The sequence below is a fragment of the Aphelocoma coerulescens genome, chromosome 4A (genome assembly GCF_041296385.1).
Source record: "Aphelocoma coerulescens isolate FSJ_1873_10779 chromosome 4A, UR_Acoe_1.0, whole genome shotgun sequence".
Taxonomy (NCBI): domain Eukaryota; kingdom Metazoa; phylum Chordata; class Aves; order Passeriformes; family Corvidae; genus Aphelocoma; species Aphelocoma coerulescens.
Window position 1 is genome coordinate 6,850,987 of NC_091018.1, and position 26,343 is coordinate 6,877,329.

General features: G+C 42.4%; 1 protein-coding gene across 1 annotated transcript in view; it reads right to left on the reverse strand.

The window, feature by feature from the left end:
- The window catches only part of MSN (moesin), a 42,959-nt gene that overhangs the window by 10,909 nt on the left and 5,707 nt on the right, over window positions 1-26,343 (reverse strand). The window contains exon 2 of the mRNA XM_069015133.1: window positions 9,024-9,107. Within this exon, the coding sequence (XP_068871234.1) occupies window positions 9,024-9,107 (84 nt within the window). The remainder of the gene's footprint in view (window positions 1-9,023; window positions 9,108-26,343) is intronic.

Here is a 26,343-nt window from a genome sequence, read left to right on the forward strand (position 1 = left end):
GTTCAGTCTGTTTATCACTTCCATAACAACCTTGTTCAGTCCATTTAGGAAGAGGAGTCTCTCTGCTCACATGTGAGTCCCTTCCCCCAACTTGCAGCTTTTCCCACAACTGCTTTCGAGGGTCCACTCTTGAAGGGATACAATTTTGGGGTACAATTTTAAGGTTGAGACGTTCAGAAACAGAAGTTCTCTTCACCCATCTCTGGGAGCATTTCATCTCTAAGAACAGAGGCCCTTCTCCTTCCCTGGGAGCAAAGGGTCTTCCTCATCTTCATCTTTAGGACTATCTCTGGGAGCATCTCTAGGAACTGAGGTTTTCTCCTTTCCCACTTGGAGCAAAAGTCCTCATTGCTTCCATCTCTCCCTGTCCAAACTTCTCATGAAATTACAGCTGTATCAGCATCTGCCTATCTCAGTGCAGGTGCTTTTGTTAACAAGCACGAGTTGAACACTCCATCCCCCATATCTTCATGAAATTACAACGGGATACTCTGATATATCATAGCTTCACAACAGAATTTCAGCATTAAGCATCTCCTCTTTCTCTTCCCTCAGGTTTTCAGCTCTTCACAGCACTAAAAGGGTTAATCTCACCTCGGCCTTGCAGCTGGAATGTGGCTTATCGAAGTGGAGGGGGGGGGGGCTGCCCACAGCAGTGCTGGGGGGGGGTTCTGGGGGTGGAACAGGGCCCATCAGCTCCAGGCTGGCCGTGGCCTGGCCCAGCCTGGCCCAAGCAGGGCTTGGCTGGGCCCACTGGCCCCCCCACGGGGCCTGCAGCCACCTGTCCCAGCGCCGGAAACAAGAGAGAGCCTCTGCCTCAGGGTTTCTCTTCTTAAGTGTGCATCACAGAGGTGGTCACAACTTTAAGTGGCTTAAAGAATTGTCCATATTCAAACTGGCCAGCTGGTAGGTTCTGTCAGGTCACAGAGGAAGCTGTAAGCACCCCTTTGCAGAACATCACCTCCGGGGCTATGCTTGCTAACCCGTGACAATTTACCAGTGGCTGGGAACACGTTAGAGGTAAGTTCAGACAAAGACAGTGAGTGCCCTGGCCACCAGCCTCTCCTGCTGCAGTGCACAGAAAGATGATTGGGCATCTAAGAGGTCTTAAGTGGATGTGTGTAATATTCTTCCTTCTCCTTCAGCTCTTTAAGGCTTGTTGCTATTTATAAACAACAGATTTTTTTCAGCTACTTGTAAGCCAACATGTATAGCCAAAATACAATGCAACAACTCTGACAGGTTTGTAACTGCCAGGAATCAGGAAGACAGCTCCATTTTCAGGTACACCCCTCACTTATTATGCAAATGTACTATTCCTGGGCAAGTCATGAATCACCCTGCTAGGTTGTGCTACTTTAAGATTTGCTCCTACTCCACTGATAGCTATGGACAGGCCTTTCATACAGCTCTTTACTGAGTAGCACCATTAAGAGGAAGTGCAGTGGGTAAATCCATATGCTATCCCTTGTGCCAGGACAAAGAGCCACCACAGACATTAGCTACACCACTATGTACGCTCTCTCTGTAGTTCCCTAGCATACCAGGCATGCTATGTAAATAAGAAGGCTTTAAAGACATGTTGTGACAAGACAAGAGCCTCATGGTGGAGCAGCAAGACTACTGCAGTACAGTGGCACTGCTGGTTAAAAGGAGGGGGAAGTTTTCTCCAAAGCCTGTTTGCTATCAAGACATCACCCTTTGTGCCCTAAAAAGCCTGGGACATGCCACAGGGTGCAGCAAGTCTACACAGTGAAGTTCCCCCACATCTCTCCTGAAGATGCAGGAGTTGGTCTCATACCAGCAAACAAGGCACCTACTGGTCACCTCCATTACTGAACAAGAAAGGGGAAGGAAGAAGACATCTGTCTTAAGGTTGACGTGGTTCCTAAAGTACAACACTGTCAGCTGTTTTCACATACCATTCAACTCGGGCTTGCTGAGAGCTTCCCCCTTAGAAAGGGGCTAACAACTAGATGCAAAGACTGAGACTTGCCCTGTGAAAACCAGCTGCCTGATTGTCCAGGTCAATTGATATAATTTTGTAGTGCCCGAAGGTACACTCTGTTCCCTTCTGATGTGGTCTCTACTTTGGCAAGATACATCACCAAAGACATAGATTCCCCACAACCACATCCCTAATTAAATTGTTTAGGGCTTGGATCAGACATTTCTTCTGGCCTTTCAAAAGCAGCATTAGGGCCTTTGTTCCTTTCAGGCAGAAAAACCAAATGCAGTTTTCAGCAGAGGCATGCAATTGGTGGCACGCACAAAGACAAAACCTACCCTAGGTCTACATACATCATCTCACTGGGGTTCCTGAAGTTATTCAACCTGTCCTTGCTTGAACATGAGCTAGAGAGCTGGACTAGAGCCCCTGCAGATTCAGGGGAATGTAGGTCACCTGTGCATCACGCAGCAGGATGCACACAGCTAATGAGGCTTCTGGAGAAGAAGCAGAGTTTGCCATGTACAGGCAGTTTTGGTCACTGCAATATAGGAAAGATATTAATCTCTAATATTAAGATATTAGAGAGGGTCCAAAGGAGGTAAATGAAGATGAAGGGCCTTGAGGGGAAGCCCTATGAGAAGCAGCTGAGGGCACTTGGTCCATTCAGCCTGGAGAAGAGGAGACTGAGGGGGGACCTCATCACAGTCTACAACTTCCTCATGAGGGAAAGAGGAAGGGTAGACACTGATCACTTCCCTGTGGTGACCAATGACCAAACCCAAAGGAATGGCCTGAAGTTGTCAAGGAAGGTTTAGGCTGGATACCAGGAAAAAGAGTCTTCACTCAGAAGGTGGTTGGGCACTGGAACTGGTTCCCCAGGGAAGTGGTCACAGCACCAAGCTTGACAGAATTCAAGAAACATTTGGACAACGCTCTCAGGGGTGATTCTTGAGGATGGTCCTGTGCAGGGCTAGGAGTTGGACTCGGTCCTTGTGGGTGCCTTCCAACAGCATATTCTGTGAGTCTGTGATTAGAAGCAGATGGTTCAAGGAGGGGAAGAAGGCTGTCCTAGAGCCCAAGGACAGCTCTGTTCTCTGGAAGCATTAACATATGAATGGGATGGAAGCTCCTCACTCTGACTGTGTGGGTCTGCTTTCCTATCTTCCACTCGACAGCAGCTTATGCCTGGGAATTCAACAGGCTGGACTGCCAGCAAGCAGCTGAAAGGCTCCACACTGTGGTCCCACACAAAAGGACTTTTATTCCACAGCAGAAGCCTGCACAGCAATAGCAGAGACAACAACAAGCTGGACAGAGAAGAGCGGAGACAGCACAGCACTCACCATCACACTCCCAAGCTGCCACTGAACTGAGGCAGGGAGGATAGTCCTCCTCCCTCCACAGCTTTAGCAGGCTATTTATTTCCATTTAGCAAGGGAAAAAGCATGGAGAAGAAACAGCTTTCTACAGCTGGAAGGAATCTGGCTGGCAGCAGCATAATTATGTCTGGGGGTGTACAGCATTCAGAGCCCTAATGAACTGTGAGATGTTCCAAAAAGCAGACAGCTACTGGTAGTGGCTAAGGCTGGAGAAGGGCTGGCACAAAGAATGGGAGAATTAAAAGTATGGTTTAACACAGACCACAGTACTTAAATGTCTAAAATCTACACTCATCTGGAGAGCAACATCTTTCATTCATGCCAGGGAGAGCATTAAGTCAGTCCCTAGGTCTTGTTTAGAATGCTGGATTAAGGCTCAGTTTACAGTGGGCAACAGATTGGACGCAGCCTTAAAATCCAGCTGTCCCATGGTACCTTGACTAGCTATTACAAAGCTCTTAATTAAGTACTACCTTTAGCTTAAAATTCTACTCAGTAAGCCATACTGACACAGGGAAAAAGGTGCCTTTCTGGTGACTCACTTCATCCTCTGCAGAAAGTCTAAGCACACATTAGTACGGGTTTTTTACTTAGGTTCAGAGAAGAAACAGAAGATCTTTCAGGTAACCTTTTCTCTCACTCCTTCTTACTCCACGTGTTTTAGGTCTGCATGATAATTCCTGTCCTTCCCCTCAGCACTCACCCATCTCCCTCTGAACTATGTTCTTGCCATTGGGTGCTGCTCCACAGCAGAAGAGCAAGCCAGAAGCAGCCTCTTAAATGCAGATTTTAGCATCAAGATGATGATTGAAAATGGCTGTTATTCTCAGCCCAGGGAACACACGACCACACTGGCAAACATGTACAGATCCTGATGAAAGCACTATTTACACGTGGGCAAGACCAAAGCATGCAAGCAGAGAAAAAGGCATTCCACTTGGATCAAGTTCCTACACCAAAGGTCAAACCATCTCAGGCTATAACATGGTACAAGTGCCTTGAGTGTTGCCCTAGTTAAAGATGAGGTAGGTCTCTCTCCCCTTCTATGACAGGCATGTCGAGTACATCTGAGAGAAAACTGCCAGCTAACCTTATTGCTGGAGGAGCTCTGAACTGGTGCCACACATGCAGTTTCATATGCCAGTCAAAAACTACTTAGAATGTGGTCTTCCAGGTAACTTAGTACCCAAGATAGGCTCCACCTACAGCCACAAATATTCAACTGTTCTCCCTCCATTTAACTGATGGATATACTTCTAATTTTCCCTTCCAAAGTGCTAAAATGCCAGAGTGCGAAACAACAGGATCTTTAAGTTTTTGAACTTCTTGCAGTTTGCCAGTGACCTCTTTAGCAACAAGCAGTCCATTTTTGGTTGGAACTACTGCTTTTCTAAAAGTCAGAAAGTTTCCACATATTCCTGTGAAATTTGAAACACATTTTCATACCACTCAACCACAAGCCTTCATTACAGGAACAAGAGTTCTGGGGCTTGCTGGGGGAACCAGCCACTGTCCTGAGACTTGCTGCTTTCTACCATTAAACTACCTTAGTGAGTTTTCATTTCAGTGCTTTCACCCAGTGGAACAAGTGTTCCAGAGCCATTTCCTATATGTTTAAATGCTGTTTGGTAGGACCCTACCAAGGCTAAAGGTTTCTCTTACACTGACCCTCCTCACAAAGCTTAGTTTGCAGGCCATGAGACACCAACCACCTTTATTCCAAACACGGCTCAACTCAGATGGAGTTAGTCAAAATTCAAGAGGGGCTTGGTCAGCTCATGCTGTAAGCTTAAGCAAACATGAAAGAAGTCTGACAAACTGGTACTCTACAAAACCACAAAATTCACTGCAGCAGATAAGCAAGAAGGAAGCTGCTAAGCATTACCAAGGTTTCTTAGCTGCACAGCTACCTTGGAGGCCATGCAGCTAGAAAAACAAGGCAAGACAAGCCAGGGCACACAAACTCAGAATCTTAGGAGATCTGGCTCTTCATGAAATCTGAAAGAACCTTAAGAATTAAAAAGAAAATGAAACAAAAATAACCCTCTCAAAACACATTCCACTATCTATAAAACTTAATGCTGAACATAAAATACAGCATCAGTGACTAGGTTTAAAGTGTGCAGAGACATGCTTATTGTTGTAATTTTAATGCATAGATAAGTGCACTTTTCTCTTACAAGCTTAGTCTTGACCCCAAAAGCTCACAAAAATGAGCAAAAGCATCTTAGGAAGGTTAAACACATGTTTTTAAAGTTTGAAGTGATAGCTATTGAAGTTTCTTATGTCACATTTTCTTTAACCCATGACTTGTCTTCATGGCTCTTAACTGGACAGAAATCACCTCTTTAAGGAGATTGGATGCTCAATGATTCAAGCTAGAATCAATTTACCCAAAAAAAGGAAGTTTGAGAGGCAAAAGACTGTAGGGACACAATTTGAAAGCCATCCACAGCAACAAGTAACTAAGAAGTTTCACCAGACAACAGATTAATCTTTTATGTGCAGAAGACGTACAATGCAAAGCACTGCTTAGGTTTACTTGCTACTCTACAGACCAGTGCACTTCAGTCCAATACAGAAAAGGGTCAAAGGAGGAAAACAAGTGACTATTACTATTGCAGTGCCTGTGCTCTGCATCCCCAGGAAAGCAATATTTCAAGGTACCTGTGAAGCAATCAGGCCTGCGGGATAAGCAGCATCCCTGACATGAATAGCCCTTCCTTGAGCTCTTCTTTTAGTCCATCACTGGCAGCTGAGGAATGGGAGCAAAGTTACCGTTCTTGCTAGCGAGCCAATAAGCACTGGAGTTCAGCAGCTGATGTTACAAGGTACATCAGCAGAGCTACAGAAGACAGAGAGTACCGTCCTGTCTCATTTAATCCACGTTTTGCCCATGCACACAAGCCTAAGATATTTAAGCTAAAGCTGCACAGTTACAAGACTAGGGAATAGGAAGAGCTCTAGTACAAATCATGATGTTACTACACATATATATCAGTTCAGGGGTATTTCTACAGCCAGCACCTTGGGGCAGAAACTACTTCCTACAAAGCAGTGAAGCATCTCTATTGTTCTGTCACTACAAAAATTCACTTTGAAATTTAACCAAGCAGGAAGGAGGAAGACAGGAACATTTCTACCTCATGCCCATTCATCTATTATTACTATGGAACTTTAGATTCAAGTGTTTTTCTCCTCATTCAGCTAAAGCCTAGCTACAAGCTTTCCAAAAGTCTTCGGAATCCTGTTCAGAGTGGGTTGGAATTGTGTGGCATAATGAATACATTTATCTACCTTTATACACACTAGGTGGTGCCTAAATGTTACTGAGTAAAGCCAGAAAATTGTACCGAGGCAGCTATGCAGCTAGAAAGCTTGGTAATGCTTAGCAGCTTCTTTCTTGCTTAACTCAGAACTGACAGTTCAAAGTGAAAGGGCACCCCAGGGCAAAAATATGCTGGATATCTTAAAATTTTTCTGTACAAGAGTCAAAAATCAGGTTTCACACCAGGAGGTCAATGTCCTGCAACAGCAAAACCATGTCTGCTTTGTAGAGAAGTTCTCCCTTCCCTCAAAAAAGCACTGATGAAAGCAGCTCTTTTTTTAGAACCAGCATCATGCAGAAAATACTAGATTATCATCAAGTCCAGGGGCACAACATGGCTTAAGGGAGCTAGAAAATAAACAGAAGTAACTTTGTTCTTGTGCACCCCATCATGGGACCCCAGAAACCTAAGGATGGAAACTGAGGCAGAGTGAACAATGACCAGCCAGAGAACAGTCACAGTGTCAGCAGGGACAACAGCACTGGACTATCCCTTTACAGGAACCAATACACACAAACAGCTCAGTCACATGAAACATACTGGATATGTAACAGCTGACAATATATTTAAAGGTCCATCCCTTTCCTAAAGGGAGCAAGTTTAATGTCAACTAGACCTTTTAAAAATAGCAAATGCTTAAAACTAGCTTCAGACACATTTTTTCCCCCATTTCCAACTTCAACTACAAATCCAATTTAGGTGAAGTAAACACGGCCTCAACTTAGAAACTCAGTTCTGTAACAGCATTTGTTTTCTCCCTTGGCAAAGTGTTTACTGTGGAAAAAGCAAAACAAAACTTCTGTTTAGACAGGTGCTGTGTGAAACACACTGAAGGGAGGAAAACGTGCAGCTGTCCAAGAGCATGACAAAGGAGTGAAATCAATTATTAGAGATGAAGAGCTGCTATACTGGAAACATGACTGGATGCTTCTCAGAGACAAACTGATGAAGCCCAAGTCTGCCACCAATGTCAGTTTGCAGCAGAAGGCGCAGATGACCTAGAGCTGACTGAAAAGATCATGTGCAGATTAAAAATGTTACTGATGTGAGCAGTACCATTTCTTAGCACTTGGTGCTTTGCTTGGATAATAGCAGAAGCCAGATATTGAAAAATAATCATGGGAAGCATCCACATGAAGAATACCTCCTTCAAAAAAAAAACAACCAAAAATATGCAGGAGCTACTACACAGTAAGACATAGATGGCTGAGAACTACACTGCAATTCAGAACTTTTTTGAAAGCCTTTCTACTTTTCTGATTATGAAAGGTTGCTCTTTTACTAAACCTTCGAATCTCACTCCATTCCCTCCATTTCAGGGCTGGGCTGTAAAGAGCAATATATCATCTAGTGTTGAATCATCCAGCTGAGTACAAGAGAAAACAGTAGTTCGTGGTTAAAGATCTAAAAAAAATTAAAATCTAAATTATATTTGCTGGCCCCAAATGAAATAGCTGACTTCAATGGGTGAATCAGCCCTTAATTTTCTCTCTTCCTTATGATAGGTACTATGTAGAGCTAACCCCAGAATGCTTAGCTCTACTGAACCACACCCAAATCTCTGACATATCTGGTCTGGCAGTTCCCTCATCTTGTCATTAGTCCAAGATTCAATTTGCATTTCTTTGAGCTATGAACTTACTGTTCCCAGTTTTCTCCAAGGAGCAAATCCATGGCCAATTACAGCAGAGAAACACAGTGGAGCCTGTCAAAGTTTCAACTGCTGCAGCTGATAATGTCTGTCATCTGCTGCTGGAGCTTTGGGCTGCACATGCCTCCCTGCTTCTGTTTGGGCCAAAGCAGGAGGAAGTTTGCCTAGCCAGTGAATGCAGGGAAGGCTGAAGTACCCCATGCAGACAGCCCAACACAGTATGTATGGTACATCACTGCTCTTAAGGTTTCCCTCAGGGCCTGATGGGAGTACAGAATCACATCACCTGCACTTAAAAGTTGCAGCTGCATTTGAAACCCAGCTAAGCCTCGTCTGATTTAGAGACCAACAGCCCTTTGGAATCACTTACACACTGCTTGCAGGTAAGTCAACCTGGCTTACTAGGTCCCCCATAAGACTTTTCTTACAAACTAAGACAGTAGATATCTACTGCTTTCCAATTACCATTATTACGAGCCATAGCACCAATTCTGTCCACTAGAAGAATAGCTCCTAAAATGTTCTTGGAGATTAAAAAATGCAGTAGTTTGGGGGAAAAAAAGTACAATTTCTTACTGTGCTGTGTTCTCTTGAAGCTATTACACACAGTGACACTCAACCTTTGAAGTCCTTTAGAAATTATTTGCTGTTGTGTCAATAGAATTACAATGTCTTTATCAAAACTTTATATCTTCTGCAGCTCCATCACTTACCTGATCAAAGAGTTGCTTCCCTGTGGTGTTGGGCTGGATGGCAAACTCCAGCTCAGCATCCATGGTGGTAACACGCACACTGATCTGGAAGACAGAAAAATGCATCATTACAACACATGCTCTAAGTGATGCTACCCAATAACAAGAACTAACATCTGCCCAGGACCAGGAAGCAGGTCTCAAGCCTCCAGGAACTTCACTGCTAGCAGTCACAAAGTCATCTGCTCTGCCATCATGGTACTCAGAGTTTTCCTGTAGAATATAACTTTCCTGTTTTGCAGTGTGTTTATCCTCTCTGGTCCTACAAATATTCACATGTACTGACACACATGAGAGCCATTTATATCTTATGAAGTTTAATTTCCAAAGTAGAGCATTCTGTTGTCTTTCACAAAAGTAGAGATGTTCCAAAACTTGGTGCACACAAGAAGCCATCCAACCCTTTTGTTTGAAGGGCGAACATCAAGGAAGTTCCCAGAAGTATTAGCAACTCAGGCCACTACAGAAGGCTGGTCAATAATAACAATATGCTTCCAGTCTTTTTGAGTATTTGGAGAAGTTATAAGGCACAATCCCTGACATGCTCCAAGGGTGTGGGTATGAAGCAGACAGGATGTAAGGATGCTCTCACAAGCTAACACAAAAAGGCTGCATGCTGAACATGAGAACACTTCCCATGGCAGAAGAGCTGCCAATACTGATTTCCAATTCTTCCAGGGAGATGAAAGACCTCTAAAGACTGCAGAAATTGTTTAGGTGTTATTTAAAATTGCAATCAAGATTTCATGACTATACTAGCCTTAGATGCAAGACCATGAATAGTCTTCCAGAAGAAATGTTATATGATGCATTATTTTGACAGGAATATCTCACCATCACAATTTTACTTGTGACATGAAAGTGGCCAAGGGACTGCAGCAAGGGAGTTTGCAGCTTCATCCCACAGAAGCAGGAAGACATACACACACATTTCATTTCTCATGAAGCACGGTAAACAGCAGAGGCATTTCACCTCAAATGCTAATGTAAAACATTGCTGATCCCATTCAAAACTCCTGATAATTACTGGGAAACATGATTTAGATGCCTGGGGCTAGACAGAAACAGTCCTGGCCTGAAAGCAGATGCCTTAACTTTAGGCCAGGGAAAGTGAGGTCTGTGAGTATACCAAGCTGCCCGAGAATCCAATTCTATTCGCATGCCTATCAATTGAAAAAGGTAAAGATATTTCACAACTTTTGAACACAAGAGGTACATATTAAAACAGCTTTATTTAAGATATTTTTCCATCAAAGCAAAAGTTCAAGGTTTGAAGTTGTACAGACAAGATACTCACAGTGCACCAAACCCCAGCACACAGTCCTTGCATTAACACTTCTCTCTCTTGCCAACAGTCATTCATCTCAGATCAACAAATCCTAATTTTTTGTTCTTCAGTGCAATCAATCCTATTAGTACACTCCACCAGGCTTCCAGTGGTGAGGGGTGGAGGGAATTACACCGTGAACAGCTTTAAGAACAACTCAAAGTCACATTTATACTATAAGCTAACTGCATGACACAGGAGACCAAAAAAGCAAGAGTAAGCAAAGAAATATTCAATGAACCACTTAATACTGATATAATCACAGACGGTTCTGATTCCTGTATTTCTACCAAGAATATGTATAGATTTCACATCTTGTTTACTAAGAAACCAGACTTCAAGAGAGCTAGAACCAGGGGTTTTTTCCCTATAAGCAAGAAGTGTTCTGCTAGTTAAATATAGGTAAGTGCCAAAAAGAGAGACCACTAACTACATCCAAATACTTTTTGAGGTTTCCCAAAAAGCCTGCTTCAGACTAGGCACACCACTATTTTGTACTTGACATCCTCTTGAGATAAACCTAAAGGCTTTCTTGTTTTAAGTTCGGCTAAAAATTTGGTAAGGTTAAAGGTAGGCTTAGCACAGCTAAGCTGAAGTACACATAAGTTGAAGTTCTAGTTGTTTCATGCAAAAGGAATGCTATTTAGACATTACAAGAACAAAGATATCATGAACAAGTGTATCAGGAATAAGTTGGTTTTGAAGCCCTCTAAACCTCCTGACACAATGATGCCAAACTAGGGCAAAACCATCCCACAGAAGTAGCAAGGAAAGAACAAATGACCTAAGCTTGTAAAAACGAAGCTCTTTTTTAAAATTAGCAGCTTTCAATAGCATGCAGATGCCTTAAGTTCTCTTAGTACATACCTTCCCAAAAATTATTCACTTCAAATCCTAAACCTTGACAATGGGCTAATTTCACAGTGCATTGGTGAAACAAGAATCTGGTCACTTCCTAGAAGGGCTGAATGCTCCTCAAAACAGCTTTGCTACTTACACTTGGAAGCAAACTCTTCTAGCAGAAAGAGTGCTGGCTTGTAAGCCTGATTTGCCCTGCACACCCACCGGTGAGAGCAAAGCTGTCCATAAGCTACACTCAGGTATAAGAAGGGTTACATTAAATGAGCCATTAAGTTACACGTTACATTTTGTTAGCTTTGGAGTATTTCCTGTTCACCTAAAGCATTAATGTATCAGCTACCATGAAAGAAAAATAGTCTTTTTGCTCCACTCTTTATGGACAAAGCATAGTTGCTACTCTTACCAGATATCATCTCCACAGGTGATTGAGGGCCAAATATCTGAGCACCAGAAAACTGAACATAATAATTAATAATTCATGCAGAATATTTATCAAGACTCACATCTTTGTTAGCACAATAAAATAAGGCCCCATGCTGGAACCAGCAAAATTCCTTCACTGTCAGTCACTTAATGCCCTTAAGCTATCTGATCCGATATCATCCTTCAATTAATACATTCAATAGGAAGATTTACACATTTCCCCTCCTGCCCCCAGAAGCCCCCTGTGCTCAAAATGAGTAACAACCTAAGGTTTAGGAGCAGCAAGGTCTTGAATGGGTTTGCACTTGCAAGTTCAGCCTGACCTAAGACAGCAGAAGCTAAGATATCACAGGAAATAGGCTTGTGCTTTGGAGAACCACACCCCAGTAGTGTTGTTTCCCCAAGCGGAACATGGTTTTAACACATTCAACAGCACACTGCTGTGAACTGTCAGCAGAACGAGCTGAGGAGAGCACATCCTGGGCTGTGCCTGTGACATTTTAACCATTAGTTAGTTTGAACCATCAGTGGTAATTTAATACTTGGCTGAGAAGCTAGTTTGCTATAAAATTGAGCTTTGTTAAGGCTCATTGGTGTGAAAACAACACACAAAGAATTTTTTTCCCCATATGCTACCAAGCCAGGGTGGTTTTGTTTTTCCAGTTTACAACAGCTGGCTCAAAGTGAGGTTTCCACCATTTCAGATGGTGGGAGGCACTGATCTTAATATGCTCTGTCTGCAGCTCAAACTACAGGAAGAGATCTACAGACTGCTATAATCTGTACCAGACAAGTACATGCCAGGCACTGCATGTTTACCTTCTTCCTCCTCATTCTTTAAAAGTCTCACTTTAAGTAAAACCACCTTACTAAAGTATTCATAGCTGAGTACTGACCAATACAAATGTTACATATAGGAATAAAAATGCTACAGCAAAACAAAGCCAACATAATTTAGACTCATAATTTAAACTTTAGATCGTAATTTAGACTCATTTGCTTTGTTCCTTCAGAGTTACTCTGCCAAAGCACTTTTAAACCATTTATCAATCTAGTTTACTACCAGTGCTTATTCTAAGACAAGCCTCAAGATTCATCAGCATTAAGCTTTTAGATTTTGTATTTCTAAACCATCTCAAAAGGTTTTCCTAGATTTGAGGGCTGGCATACGCCTTGGCATGCTTATAATTTGGGTCGCAAACAGAAAAAAATGTCAGTAAGGTATCCAACTTTGGACTGCTGAGCATATACAAATTTAGCTCTTTCAGTCCAGACAGGTAAGGTGCGCACTGCTGAGAGGTGTGCAAGAGAAAGACATGGCACACCAGTGATTCAATCACAAGGTCTACAATGGCAGCACTCATCCCCAAGTATACTACACGCCTATTCCAAATATTCTGTTACTAAACATCTATCAAACTTTCAACTCTCAGGAGGTGTTCTTAGAATGCTTACTGGATTTCATCAACAGATTTATCAAAAATACTATCCTAAGGCAGTAATTTGTACTCAAACTCTGTTTAAAGCAATTAATTGCATTTTTTCATCATAGCATTTATAATATATCCGCTGCAGCACGCAAATATTTGCAAGCCTCTAATTCTACTTGGATCTTAAACTAACAGAAGTTTATTCTAGTAGGTGGCCTCTAGTCTTTTGTCTTTCCATCATCATTTAATATCCTCTCATACAAACACCTAGTAACACTATATGAAATGCTTCCAGATGCCATTTTGCACATTACAAGAACACTTAACTATCACATTTCAAATTTATACTCACCAAATTTAAAAAGCATTCAGAAAAAAAAGTGCTCATATTTAACTGATTCCTTTCATAACAGCTACAGGAAAGAGATAGAAAACTAGTAACCCTTCCTCTTCTCTATTTGGGGAGTTACCATAGTTCCACCAGTCTAAGTAGTGCTAAAGCTTGCCACTGCCAGAGCATATTAAAGAGCTTCCTGCTGCCAAGGACAGTATTGTCAAGTGTGATACCTCCTGCACAGACAGAACCTCTTGCATGGAAAGAGATACTCTTCCAGCCCCAAAGCAGCTGCAGCCAAAGAAAGCTCCCTTTGAGTAGCAAAAGCTTTCCAAAGGTACAAGCCACCCCTACCCCCCTCCTCCCATGCTGTTCAGCAGTCTACAAGAGGCACATTTAACATAAGACAGTGGTACCAGGCACCTATCTGTAGCATCTTTTCAGGTATTTTAGTGTTGCCTGTATACCTTCAAGTCTCACTTTCTACCCCATTGAGATTCCAAACAATTTTACTAGCAGCAGTAATTGTATCTTCAAGGTCTCTGAATAAGCCCTTCTAATAGTGTGCTATAACAACTTCCTGAGATGAAAACGTGTAGCTGCATATGGCAGGACAAACAGGAAGGACTGATACTGTCACGCTCAGTAACGGATGTATTGCTTGTGCTAATGCCCCGGTGCATTGAACAGCATGAGAGGTAGAAAAGACAATTCTGTTTGTCCTAAGTTGAGACAGGAATAGAGTATTAGGAAATTCATGTCAGAATAATAAGTAGAGTCAGCACAACAGAGTATCAACCTACAAAACCCTGACCCTGAGCTAAAGCTTCTTTCCTCCCTGCATTTCCTGTATGTGAGAAAGCTGTTATACCCTGCTGGGCTGTAGGCTTCAAGCTTCAGATATTCCCTGCTTCCCAGGTTAAAGGCAACAAGTGGACTATTTCTGGAGAAAGTAACATAGGGAAAACTTATACTTTATTGCAAATTTGACTGTTACGGAACAGAAGCAAGCTCAATGAAAAAGACATTCCAGACCAATCTTTACAACCTCTGCACTAAAAGGAACCAGTTTACCCAGCAGTTACTACATGTAAAGATACTAGACCAATACCATGCACCAGAGTTCCAACAGGTCTGACCAGGGAAGCACATCAAATCCAGCCAGAGTTGCATGAACTAAGATCTCATAAAGCACCTTAATAACCTAAAAACCTGCTCCATTTTGGCTTTTAGCAAGATTAGCAGCAATATGGTAAGTTTAACCAAAAGTGTCCCCCTGTTCCTCAGAACGGGCAGGTGAATTCTGGAGTATGAGTGCTCTGCAGTGCTTCACTTTCCTTCCCCGCACACTGGTCAGCCAACATGGGCCTACTGCGAGGACAGCAGAGCTCTGCATTGCCTCAGGGGGAATCAGAGGTGATGCCCCACACCTCCAGCACCAGCCATACTCACAGACATCTGGCTCCTTCCTGAGCGCCAGCACCCCACTGAAACAGCCCTGGGTCCTCTGTGTCAGGGTGAGGCTGGGATTGGGTCATGTGAAAGCGCTTGCAATTTCTCAAAGGATTACACTTAATTAACCAAGCCCCCTTCCAGCAGTCTTAAAGGGCCTTTTCATACCTCTAAGCTCATCAGGGAACAGAACAGTAGCAGGGACATCCCAGGAACCACATTGTAGGTACCAGAGAGAGGTTAACCCTCCCAGCAGCTCCTGGGAGCTTTCCAGCTCTCTCTACCACCCCCATCCTGCTCTGCTGGGGACACAGCACTTCTCATTTGACTGGAGCACTGGGCAGGCAGTAAGTCCACAGACGGCATCCCATCCCACCCCACTATTTGAATAAAGCTACCACCCGAGGAGAACACTTGCCATGGTACTTCTGGTACCAGTGAGCCAGAAGTAGTAGCCACATCCTATAGAGTATGTGGCTTTCTTTTGGTACCTAAGTATAGCCTGTAGCAGGAATGCACCTTTTAAAGCATCCCTAATGATTTTAGCATGGAGCCTGAAGACAGTGAAGGGGCAGCTGCTACTACCCAGCTTCATAAAGCTGCTCTCCTGTGAGCACCAGCAAGCCTGGTCAAGGAAGAATTCAGGCTAAATCTAACTAAATTTTTGCTCCCATGGTCTTATTCCTTCCTTGTGAGGGAGCAGGGCACCAAGCCAGCTTGGATTCAGAAGCTGCTGTGGAGCCACACCTGAGCACAGTCACACTAGAGCTGTATCCCCACCACCAGCAATTGCTCTTAGTCTCCAGACAAACCAGATGGCTCATGTGGGCAACAAACCACAGCACCCACACAGCTTCAGCAGCCATGCTGCTGAGGACAGGAAGAGGAAGCAAGCCAGAGCACCGGCCTGCAAGACCAAGAAAGTTCACAGCTTTGAGAAATCTGCTTGCAGAAACTGGATGGAGAAAGGGTGGAGGCACCAGCACCTAAGAAAGGGTGGAAGCACCAGTGTCTGGGCAGACATGCCCTGTGACAACTGTGGCATTCAATACCTCACTGCACCAGAGACACCAAGGGATGCTGCCAGTGCTTGCCCATAGCTTCCAGCAAAACTCACCTTCATAGCACCAATTTATAAACATGGGGTAGGGGGGAAACCTGGTTACAGCACATCAGCCATTAAAAAGATACACTTTCCTATGTGGAGCTTGGTAGGGCAGAGAATTTCTGCTTTACCTAACAAAGCAGTTCAAAATAAACCCATTCTGTGCCATGCCAACTGCATTTCTATAACAGGTTTCTGACAGGGTTTACAGCAGTTTTATATGCAGTGGTTGAAATCCTAGCCCTATTCTCGAAAATGGTAAAGAGAAGAAACTGGCTGAGTTGATTAATGAGATTAGCTCACTTGGTTAGAGCATGGTGCTAATAACATACAAGGTTGCAATTTCAATCCCCATATACACCATTCACTTGAGGGTTGGACTTGATGATCTTTGTGGGTCCCTTCAAACACAGAACATTCTGTGTGTGTGTGTGTCTGTAACTAAAAATCTGGTACAAAATATAATGCTAAAGCAGTTTCAAAAAAGGAAACCAAGTTATTTATTCTAATATAATCCCTGTCATACTGTAGAGTCAGAGCCCCAGTGTATTTGTTTGACTGTTAATCTCAAAATATTCTCCTGTGTTAATTTGTACTGCTCATCTCACAGTGATGAGAGGGAAAATAAAATTCTTCCATACAGCAAGTGGTAATCAGGAATGCTCCCATTTAAAAAAGAAAAAAAAAATCAGTTTCCTTGATGGCAACTTGCTGTTGTTGAAAAGGCAATGCCTACATAGCACAGCAACGCAGCAGTATTTTGTTGCTTATCTGGTTCTCAAGACCAAGTGTGAGAAGCCACAGCTACCTTCCTGTTTAAGTCCTCCTTTGCATGTGATTGATACCTGGTATTCAGAGAGCCCTGAGCAGAGGATCACTAAGTGGAGTTAGAGGGGATTGTCCTTGCAGGACATGTTTAGCAGTCCAGAGATCAGTTATTCATATCTAGTCAGGGAGTCTACTTCAGACAACCTATATAAACTAGATTGCATTTTTCTCTCAAGTGGTGGAAAATCAGATTTATTACCCTCAAGGACAGTTTCTTTAAAAAAATAAGGTCTTCAGATCACATTCACAGAGTTCACAAGAAAACTGCAAAAAAGCCTATTCCTCATGCAAAGGGTCTGTTGTTTGCAGTTGCCTTACTTTAGATGCCTTCACTCGCTAACATGGCCTCAGCTTTGCAGCTTTCTCACAATCAATGTTTCACCGCTCTGGAGACACCTTCCTGCATCAGTACCAGCGAGCACACACTCATAAGAGCACTGCACAAGCATGCAAATCCAGGGCTGTGCCAATGCTGGCTCCATAGGGCTGGAGAACTCCACATTTTAGAACTCTGGAGGTATCATTTACCCAATTTAATCAGTGATCTGATTTGGGCAGGCAACCTTTTCAGGAATAGAAGTTCTACTTTATGAAAAGACTACTACTGAGTTATTAATTCAAAACAACTATTAAAATTCCTCTATCACCTACACAGCATGGCTTCCAAAATCACTAATGTTTCCAAGTTAAAACTACTTAAATGTAATTCTTCATTTTTCAACCAGTCACATCCCACCAGTGGTGTTTGAACACCATGGCTACTAGCAGCTTGCCATCCTCTCCAGAGGGCAAACAAGTTTAAGTTAGAGGAAAGGAGTTGCAAGATGAGAGTACTAAGCCAGTAAAAGCAGCCAGAGGTGGATCCCCACGTTTACAGTCAAGTCCAGATATTTGTATGCCACTTATTACACTACTTACTCCCAACCTTGTGCAATGGATCAACTACTGTATTCTTGCCATTTCCTTTTCCATAAATAGATTCTTCATGCACCTCCCTTTGGCTTTCCTGTAGCTGTTCCAAGTAATTAACATTACCATTTTCTGTTTCTTTAGAGACAGTTTGAAGAAGCCCTTGGAATAACTATTTTTGTACCTGTTGTTTGAGCTGCTTAGAGAGAACATCCTTTACTAGTCAAAACCCAGAAGGAAATTAAAATATCATGGGGAAAACCCCCAACCTGTTTTCCACAACATCTGGATCAGGAGGTAAAACTTGAAGCAAAACATAGCAATGTGTAGTTGCCATCATTCAACTTTTACAATCTGTGCAGCTTTGGGTTTTGTTTCGGGCAGAGGTTGCTTGTTTTGTAAACAGGGGTTTTTTTGTGCCTGTTAGAAGGGTTTTTCTCTGGAGAAATATACACGCCTATTACAGCCTCTACACACTAATAGTAGGGTTTGCAGTTGTACTTCACATGTCAGAGCTTAACCATATCCCTTGCTAAAGCTCTTCAACCTAAGGGCAGTTAGCAGGCAGTGGGCATGTTTGAATGCCAGCAGTAGTATGGGTGACATTCCTCACAGCTATTGTGTGCTCCTCCCAGGCAATCCTACTCACAGGTTACAAACAAGTATTTTGTGCCACCCGACTTATGTTGTTGTAGACCGAGCAAAGGTGTTACAATCCTGGCTGTGAATGCAGTCACTCAACCATCAAAACAGTCCCTGCACTCTCTCCCACCATCAGAAGCACTTCAGATTTTCTGAGAAGGCTCTTAGATGGCAACTTCCCCCTCTCCCCCCCCCAACCTCCCCTTAGTCCAGTTCTTCCCTTTCCATCCTCAAGCCAAGGGCGGGGAATTTCCCAGAACCATTTAACAGTTGCAAAGACCCAGTTCGAGGGGCTGATCAATCAAGACGAGTAGCCAAGACATGATCCCAAAAAGTCAATCAGCTTTCCAAACATAGCATCCAGTGAATGTCTGCCAAAATCACAAGCATGTACTTCGCTGGAAGGAGCTCAAAGCAAAATCAAGACAGGATGCTAACAAGACAAGTGTGACCTGCATTGAGGCATCACATGTACAGTAAGTACTTGAAGTTCACAAGCTAACAGACTAAATACTCAGTTCCTATGTAAAGGTCTCTAAATTTGCCTGCAGTTAAGAATTGTTTCAGAGGAAACTTGGAATTGAGGGTAAATAAAATCACTACACTCCAACACTGTGCTAATCATTAAAGAAACTTTCCACAGGGAAGAAAGCATGAAGATAACTGCTGTGACCAAGCTCTTCCTTCTAAAGGACTCGTGTTTAGATAAAAAGTCAGAGCAAGCTTATCTGTTTCACATGCTTCTCTCTGTCCTTCAACCAAGAAACTCCTAGCAGTTTAACTCTGTTACAGAGAGGGGAGCTGAACACAGGGCTGCCTGTTCTAGGCACCCAGAGCATGGCCTGGGTGTGGCACATCAAGTTCTTGGCCAGCTCACAGACCTCACTGAACCTCTGAACAATGGCCAGACTTCTAGGAGCTAGAACACAGTCTTACTGTGGGATCTGACTGCCCAGACTATGAGCCATCCCTCCAAATTTAACTACACACACAGTCAAGTATGAGCTAGAGCTGTTTCATCATCCTGTGATTTTCAGTTTTATCATTTCCAGCATGCTAGACAAATCCTGCAACTTCCTTTCAGTACAGAGTCTCATTTAAGCTGGCTGCATTTAAGTCATAGTTCCGTAAAACACAGGATTTCCCCTAAATGGCTCAGTTCTACACCTCTTTTTAATATTCAGTTTCCCCACCCATATTTGCTTCCCTCACCACCAATCTATTTTAGATTTTAAATAGTTCTGTTGGGACTGTCCACAGTTTATAAAAGACCAGCTTGTGATTGCTGAAGTATACTTTGTTATTTCAAGCTCCTTCTAGTTCAAGCATTTGAGCTTTCCTAATATAGAGGAGAGTAGCTATACCACCATGACACAGAACCAACCCCATGTTCTAAAAGGCTCCTGAAGGGGCACAGACTGCACAGGAGCTGAGGAGAGCAGTGCCAGCACCTTCAGTGTCCGTATCCACCACCATGGGAAGCCACCCTGAACAACCTGCACCTTCCCAATCAGTTCTCAGGATTCATATTTGTACTCCACAACTACACCACAAGTAGGAATTCAAAAGGATGAATCAGGGCGGGAATAACTCTTCTGTTATTTTCTCGAGCAGAATCATTTCATTGGTCCTGTTCACTACATTTACACAGGGGCACTGCTACAGGCCATAGAAGAGAAAGGGCAAGATGGCTTTTCGGGGACAAGATGGACCAAGCTATTGAACCACCCTTATTCCTCACTCCCAGGCATACCTGCTGTATCCTTTGCAGCAGCTCTGATACACAACCCCTCAGTGCGATTTACCCCTCATCAAGCCACATATACACATGCCAATAACCCTGTTTTCTGTTGCACTACGGAACAGAACTGACGCAAAACTTTACAGTGGCAGCAAACCATCAAAGCTCTCAAGCAAGCAACCAAGTTGATTCAGTTCATTCAAGGCTGCAATTAAATCCACACTCTCGAGTTCACATTCATACACTGTTGGAAGTTGGGCTATTTTAGAAAGAAAGCCTGAAAAACTTCAGCTAACACCTGAGACCTAGATGCATTGATGAAGACATTGCTGAATGTCCAGGAATGTTAGTGGTCAAGTAACACTAACATAAATGGACTTCTTGCATCAAGTGCACAAGAGTAATTTCCTTACATGATTTGCAGTTTCAATATCTAGATCCTTTATTCTCCTCTACAAACAGATATGTTATGGACTACCTTTATGTAGCCAAACATGCAGATAAGCCAAACTCTTAGTGGTCTTCCTAAAGCTGCAGGTCAAAACTGAGAAACACAACTGGGTAGTAGGAAGAGAAATAGCCAGATGCTGAGTACACCTCCTGAATAGTTCAACATACATGTGGATATAACCTAAAAAAGCAAACAATAAAACTCACTAGACTAAGGCGAGGCAGGGAGCCTGAAAACCAACCTTCTGCAAAGAACACTCAGAAGTCAACTTCAGAGTTAAGCTCTTACCCAGACCTACTGTGTAGGGTTGCTTTATGTTTTCAGGTTTTTCATATGCTAAGGTACAGCAGCATAGGGTTTGCAGACATGAATTCAACGTTGATCAAAGTCAGGGGCTCCTTCCATGTTCCTGCATGCAGATGCCTTACCCCTAACTGCAAATTTCCAGAACACTGGGAGCAGTAAGAGCAGCTAACTACTCTTTCTCAGGCTTGTTGTGGAAATGGATCGATCCACATTAATGCATCTACTCACCCATCTTTCTCTAAGGGAATGGCAGACCAACAAAATCACTTGGTTTATAAGACTGACTGAATCCTCTCAGATCCCAATTATTTTCAAATCCTTCCCAACACTGCCAAATCAAAGCTGTCAGTAGAATATGGTAAAAGCATTTAATGGGCAAGTCCTCTATGCCAAACTTTTCTGAGTCCAGAGCATCTGCACATAGCAATTTGTAAAAAGACAAGGAAAAACTTGAAAAGACAGAGCAATGCAACAGATGGTCCAAGCGGTTCTACAGAGGGAAAAAAAAGAGACACCAAACACTTTTTTGCAATATGAAAGACACATTCAAAGCTTAGCCATGGGAGAAGTGGCTGGTCACCTCTGACTAAGATACATTTGGTGCTTAAGGACAGAAGAGACTTTGCACAGAGGTGAATCAAGTCCAGAGCAAGCAACAAAGCCTATGTATTAAATCTGTCAGAACTAGAAGCAGCAAAGGAGCAGGACAGCCTTCTGTCAGATTTTTACTTGATTATTTAGCATTTGTCAGAACAAACACTAAGATAGTATTGTATTTCCTGTGCATGATGCTAAAGCAAGTACTGTTCAGATTGGTCTGATCTTTTAGTGATTTGGAAGTTAGTTAGTCCTTCTATTTGCTCTGTCTTTTGGTAGATTCAAGACAACACTATGCTGATACATTCTTACAGGTGAAGATGCTGACATGAACCCCCTTTAAAAAAAAGATCTCTACCCTAAACTGCTGGGTGTGCAAAACTGTATTCAAACTGAGCATAATACACTGCATTGCATCTTGCCATCACCCTTCAATTTGAGATATTAGTAACAAACCACAGAATAAGATAAACGGAAGAAAAACCCTAAGCTGGGGGGTTTTGAGATTTAATTCACTTCCGCATGTATGTCAACACAGAACCTCAGGTATACAGTGCAGAGGACAATGGTGTCTATAGATTTCATAAAGCCCAAAATACATGCTGCAGCAAGTCATTACAAGTAGAGTAAGAAAATTAATTTTCAGGAACTTGCTGCTTCCCAGTTTGTCATGGCTGGGTCAGAATACTATCCAGTTTCAGGTGCAGTCTAGTGTTTTAAGCAAACCAAAAAATACTAAGTCAATACTTGGTTTTTTTCAATACCAACTTCAGGTAAGAGAGGTTCCCCAACCGTTTTTTGAAGTGAAGGACTAACACAGCAACAAAGAAAGTATGTCACCTCAATATTATAGCAAAGAAAAAGCTGCAGTCCAGCTTCTGTAACAAAATCAGCACAATGGAGCTGCAGGCTGGAGGACTAAGACATCACTTACCAAATGTTTTCTTGGCTTAGTGATAAAGCATTTTATGGTGTTGAACAAGAACACTCTCTAAGCCTTCCGCAGTCCCAACCACAGACTTGAAGCTTTCTGACATTTTAAGGAATACGAGTCTTTTCTGACCCCATTGTTCAAGTTACTAGTAACCTTAGAATTTTTGAGGCACCTCACAAAATGAGGAGCATGTCTAACACTTCATACAGCAGCTTCTGGTTGTCTAGGGGATTGGGAATAGTGAAGTGATAGAACATAATCATTTTACTGCTCTCTGCTTCCAGTATTTCATCAATGCAAACAAATCCACATGTTGAGTGTGTCTTAGTGAAAATTACAGATACTGCAACAAAAATTCAGTTGCTCAAACAGCACATTTCAGTAATAGAAGAAGCCAGGTTTCTCAACTTTAGGCAAACTCAGATTCTGATTTTCAACCGTAGGAGGGTAACTGTAGCCAGAGAACACTGAATACAGACAGGCACTGCATTCAATACATCTCAGCTAAAGCTTTCATTATTTATCCAAAGAAACAAATGAAGTTAGTCAGACACTTTTTCAAAAGCAGTTTTACATTTCCTTAATATTGAGATACAGGTAGGAACAAATGAAATAAACAGATGTTGGCAAAACAGTTATGATGCTTAAGCTTTCAATCTCATCTCACAGACCCCAGACAGTTCTTAACATTTGGATGCAACATACAGTAGTAACAAACACCCTAGAGAAGCAACACCCTTCTTATGCCTGCTGTGCAGTGTCTCCATTCATGCCTCCTATCAAAACTTAGAGGATCATATGAATACAAGGAGTAATATAATCTAGTGACATCCCTGAAGGATAACTTTGCTGATTTTAAAAACAAAACACACACAAACCATACACCAAACCAAACATGTCACAATTTTGCATGTTTTTATTGCTTAGACACCAAGTATTCTATTGTCTCAGCTGGGCTATAAGCTACAATATAAGCAAGTTTCTTTCAATCCTTCCAGCTTTCCAGGCAATTTTGCTTTCTTGAAGATCTGTTTTAGCGGTCAGAGAGTAATTAGATTAACCAAGTTAGTGGGTGCTATTGAAAGGCATTTAAAGGACACTAAAGTATTTAAAAGACAGTGCATTCATCAGGCACAGCCAACATGGGCTCATGAAGGGAAAGTCCTAACTAATTTGGTATCCTCCTACAATAAGGTCACCCACCAAATGGATGAAGGAAAGGTGATGAATATAGTTTTTCAGTGTTTTAGTAAAGCTATTGATACTGTCTCTCACAGCATCCTTCTGGACAAGTTGTTCAACTGCAAGACAAGGATGTTCAACAGGTGCTGGATGAAGAACCAGTGGTGTTCCTCAGGTCTCCCTTAATAAGGCCAGTGCAGTTCAGTATTTTTATTGATGATCTGGATTGCAGGAGTTGAATGCACCATTAGCAAATGTACTGACAATACCAGCACTGTGTGTGCTGTTGATTCTCTCAAGGGATACAAGGTCTTGCAAAGACGTCTAGATAAATCAGAGCATGATTGATCAGTGGCATAAAATTTGAAGGGAACAAATGCCAGATTGTGCACCTGGAGCAGAGTAATACCAGGCACAAGTCCAAATTGGGAGAGGAGTTGCTGGAGAGGAGCCCTGCAAAAAGGGATCTGGGAGTGCTGGTCAGCAGCAAGCTCAAGAGGAGCCAGCACTGTGCCCTTGTACACAAGAGGGCAAAACACACCCTTGAGGGCATCAAACACAGCAAAAACAGCCAGTCAAAAGACGTTATCTTCATTAAAGTGTCTACTTAATGATCTGTAAGCAAATCCTTACTTTTAATACGTATGTACAAATCCCTTCTTCTCTATCATTTCTAACTAATAGGGCTGTTTTCATATAAGAAGACATATTGGACCACCAAGTATTGGGTGGGTTTTGCATTACCACTCTTTTACTGAGCAACCTGATATTGCTTGAATTTCTCAGCACTGGAACTGCCTTACTTCTTACAGTGTGCCTTTAGAACCATTTGCTGACATTCTGCAAGTCCTGTAGACGACAAATTGTCAGGAAGATGTTGAGTTCTGGATTTTAACAGAGAAAAAAAATATACACAACCAAAACCCTCTTTTCCATCAAAAAAAATATACACAACCAAAACCCTCTTTTCCATCCAGAAAGCTGCCAGAAAAGACATTCAGCATATTGATGAATTAAATTTTTTTTTGCCCTCTAAGTACACTATTCTGGAAAAGTGAATTTAAAAAATAAAATTGATGCCATATTTATATTCTTAGAGATATTATGAATGAAAAGCCACACTTCTGGGGGATGGAAGCTATCAAGCATCCTGACACTTCATCCTAATAATTTTTCTGGCAGCTCAGTTTTTGCAGTGTAACCAAGCACAATGGAATTCTGGGCTAAGTACAGTTGAAAAGCTATGGCAAAGAAAGATTTAGCCCAGAATTCCATTAGTTAGCCTAGAATTCTATGCTTTATTAGCCTATGTCATATAAAACCAAATATATTTATTAAGTGCTGTGACTAATTGATTGATCAGACTGCAATGGCAGGCTTTTCCTGTACTAAGTCACTTCACCACCATAACTAGATTCCCAATTGAGAGAGAAAAAATGCTCTGACAAGGGCCTACAAAGGAGAATAGTACAAATCAGTGACATACAGACAGATAAGAATGGTTCATGGCTGCAGAAAGTCATCAGTTTACAGCTGGACTCAACGGTCTTTTCCAACCAAACTGATTCTATCTCAAGATTCTGTCTCATACAATGGCAGAATAACAGTTCTCTGATATTTTGCATGCAAAATTCTCCAATATCAATTTAACACCCCCACTCCCCCCCCCCCAAGAAAAGACAACGAAAAATACAGCAAGAAAGTTTTTACAGTATTCACACTCCAGAACAGTAAAGTTCAGTCTCCTGAAAGCCTTCCTCTAGGAAACAAACAAGTTGACTAAGAACTAGAAATTTGCAAGAATACAGATCAGTCTGGACCATGAATACCATGGCACTTGATTCACTGCTTCAGGTACTCTTTCTGAACTCTTCTGAGACTTCATTTTACTCTACACAGAATTACAGCTGGCAGAGAAAGGAGTGTCTCTTCCCCCTTCTAGTCCATCATCTCATTCTTGCCTAATTGCTTGTTTCTCTACAGAGCTGATCAGATTCAGAGCTTTTTCATTCATTCCTCCTTTACAGGCACTCCTGTGCCCTTGTCCACAGCTATTCATCAACCAGCAACAGCCAGAAGGACAGAGGCCTAGCATGGCCAAGTACTCCTATTCCTTAGCCTGGCAATAAGACAAGAACTGATCATTCTTTCATCCACAGTTCGTATTTTTCAAGAGGTTCCTCAGAACAACTACTGGAGCTTCAGAGATGTTAGAACAACTAGGAAAAAGCATTCTGCAGGAGTCATGCCTTTAAAAACATCTTCAAAGAGTGTTTTTTCCCATTTAAGTTCAACAAGTTGCTATACAAAGGAGAGGAGTTTCTGACTGCCCCACTATTCCACTGGAGGATCACACACTGATAGAAGTGAATATATCCTTTCACAGCTGCACAGGAAGGAAGCAGCACCAGATCAACTACCTATTGATAGCCACAGTTGCTGCAGCCATAATTGTCTCTTGTCCATGTTAAGGTCCAAACCTCTGCAATTTCAGGTTCTAAACCCCTGAGCAGCTGTAGACGATCTTGTGGTCTTATAACCACCAAGCCTGCCACTGACTGTCTCTTCCTACCTCCGCACCAAGTATTTGCTTTAAACATTACCTTAAGAGCCAGCATTAGCTACTGGAGTCAGAACGGTGAGTTTTATGCCCAAAACTTCCAAAACACTTGAATGCTCCTCCTAAAAACAACCATAGGAATGTTACAAAGAGATGTGCTTTAAAGAGTAGCCTTCCATCAACCTAGAGACTTCAGCCT